The sequence below is a fragment of the Hyperoodon ampullatus genome (genome assembly GCF_949752795.1).
Source record: "Hyperoodon ampullatus genome assembly, chromosome: 8".
Lineage (NCBI taxonomy): Eukaryota > Metazoa > Chordata > Mammalia > Artiodactyla > Ziphiidae > Hyperoodon > Hyperoodon ampullatus.
The window spans coordinates 8,652,961-8,655,571 of NC_136921.1; the positions used below are offsets into that span (position 1 = coordinate 8,652,961).

At 61.1% G+C, this 2,611-nt stretch overlaps 1 protein-coding gene across 1 annotated transcript; it reads right to left on the reverse strand.

Annotated features, from left to right (window-relative positions):
• Positions 1 to 234: 234 nt before the first annotated feature.
• Positions 235 to 2,374, reverse strand: B3GNT7 (UDP-GlcNAc:betaGal beta-1,3-N-acetylglucosaminyltransferase 7; the record flags this gene model as incomplete). Its single annotated transcript, XM_079710657.1, has 2 exons — positions 235 to 1,429; positions 2,346 to 2,374. 2 exons carry the CDS (start codon positions 2,372 to 2,374, stop codon positions 235 to 237), a joined length of 1,224 nt encoding a protein of 407 aa, XP_079566783.1.
• Between the last annotated feature and the right edge of the window lie 237 nt (positions 2,375 to 2,611).

The following is a 2,611-nucleotide window of genomic DNA, read 5'->3' on the forward strand; positions in this document are numbered from 1 at the left end:
CCAGGGGCCAGTGGCCTCGCTCCCCAGAGAACCGTCTCCAGTCTGGGCAGTTGCAAACGTTCCCGGGCCTCAGCTCCGGCTACCTGCACCCCACCACACCTGGGGACATGTAAGGCCCACACCTCCGCCTCCCCGCGGGGACCGAAGGCTGTGCCCTGGCCTCGCACTTGCAGCCTCATGCCTTCCGCGGCTCGAGGGCACACGCCCTAGTCTACCCTGGCGGCCCGCCCGGTGTCAGAGCACCTGGAGCTTGCGGGAGCAGGTAAGGTTGCCGTGCACCAGACCCCACATGGCAAGCAGCTCAGCGGGCAGCAGCTTGTGCACGACGAGCATGGAGCGGAAGAAGCAGGGCTCCTTGTTCATGCGGCTGTTGCGGTTCCGCGAGATGCCGAATGTCTTGAAGCCCTCGTGGGCCGTGGGCCGCACGCCCAGCACCTCCAGGCACATGCCCAGGAAGACGTCGTCGATGGGGTAAAGCTCCAGGGTGTCGCAAGCATGGTGCAGGCGCCGGGCCAGGCCCCCGGCCATAAGGAAGCCCCCTCCGCCTGCGTACGGCGGGTAGCTGGCCTGGCTGTACAGGGCCCCGGGGATGTAGTATTTGTTATCCTTTCTGCGGATGGGCCGAGCGTGCTGCAGGACGTCACCCACAAACAGGTCTTCCTGGGGCCGCCGGTCAGCCAGAAATTCCAGCAGGTTGGTGGGGTTGACGAAGACGTCATCGTCGCCCTTGAAGATGAAGTGGACGTTGGGGCAGTAGATGTCAAGCCACTTGAGGAAGTGGATCTCCTTGAGGGTCAGGTTGAAGAAGCTGTCAAGAAAGTCCCACTGCAGGATGTCCCCGTAGATGCGGTCCTCGTAGGCCAGCAGCCGCTGGTAGTGGGCCCGCTCCTCCTGCTTGGAGGCTGTACCCAGCAGGAAGAGGGTGTGCACGGCGCCGCGGCCCTGGCCCGCCGACTCCTGCTCGCGGCCCCAGGTCTGGCGGATGGCCTCGCGGCGGTCGTGCTGTGTGATGACGGACTTGACCACCACCAGCAGATAGACGTCGCCGCTGCACTTCTCTGGATGGTTCAGCAGCATGGGGAAGTATCGGCAGTGGCGATAGAACAGAAACTGCTGGAAGTGTGGCTCCAGGCCCTGGAACCAGGGCTGGTGGGTCAAGTTTACATTGGCTGAGCAGTTAGTGGTGGTCACATCCCAGGCCTGGGGCCCCCGTGAAACCATGGGTGTGAGGGTGACCGCATCCTTCGGGTTCTTCCAGAAGCTGTCAGGGTTCACCAGGTGTCCGCTCAGTTTCTGGGCCTTCTGTAACCCGAAGGTGGGTAGCAGGGGCTCCTGCAGAAACTGGCTGGGGGTCAGACTGCGCTGGAATACTGTTACAGCCACGAGTAGGGCCAGCGACAGGCACACACTCTTGTAGATGGTTCTCTTCCTGTGGGGGGGGGGTAGTGAGGTGGGGAGAGAATGGTACAAAGGAGAGAAGAAAGGATGAGTCAGTCCCCTTGTACAGAGGTGCAGTTCCAGATGGGCAAGTGGACCCTGGACACCGACTCAACTCCCTGGGCCCCTGAGCGGTCAGAGGAGGGTCCTGCTTCCTCTCTCATCCTGACCTCCCTCCTCCAGGACCAGGGGAGCCACACAGCACAGAGCTTAAGTACAAACACTGTGGAGTCAGGCTGCTAGGATTCAGATTTTGGTCCTGCTACTTACGAGCTGAATGGAGAGGTCCGGTGGGTCTCCCTTAACCTCTCTGAGCCATGATTTCTTCTTTTCCGAAATGAGGATAACATGCAGTTGAAGTGCTAGCCGCAGTGCTGGGCACACAGTGGGTATGGAGTCAGGGGAATGCTGTGATTCCCCGAGGATGACCTCTGCCCCGTTCCCCACCTCTCCCCCAGGCACCCCCTTCGCTTTGTGCAAGCCTGGTGAACCATCAGAGAGTACACCTGCTCAAAAAGTGTGGGGGACACTGGGGAGTCGGCTCTAACCTGGGACCTGAAGAAACCTGTCCCTCCCCCGTCCCCCTGCATCCACGTGACCCAACAAAAAAGAACAGCCCTCACGGATCGACAGAGGCCTGAAAATGGGGCGAGCATCTCCTAGCATGCCCACTGCCCCCATACCCCAACTAGGAGAGGTGAAGTCCCCCGGCTCTGCTGCCTTGGGAAGGGCGCAGCTGTATCCCCACTCTCCAGGGTCCCTCATAACGAGTTAACCTCACCACACCCCTTTTGGAAGCAGAAATCAGGTTTTTTTTTTTTCCAGGAGTGCTTGCAGAGCCAGGGCCAGGGCCCTGAGTCCCCGGACCCTGAGCCCTTGGACCCCAGGACACCCTCTCCTCAGCTCACACTCTGGGGGTGGCCATGCCACCTGCCATGTTCTCTCCTGTGGAGACATAGGAGCTGGGGACTCGAGGAGTGGGGGGCAGCCCAGAAAAGTGTGGCCTCACAGGGCCAGCCCAGCAGGGAGATGGCCCTGAGTGCCAAGAGGGGAGATATGGGAGAGACAGACTGTAAAGTGGTGAGACAGGAACCAGGTAGAGAGCAGCCTGGAGTGGCCTCAGGACCGGCTGATTAAAGGTGGCAGGCACCCGGGGCGAGTGAAGGCTGAGCCC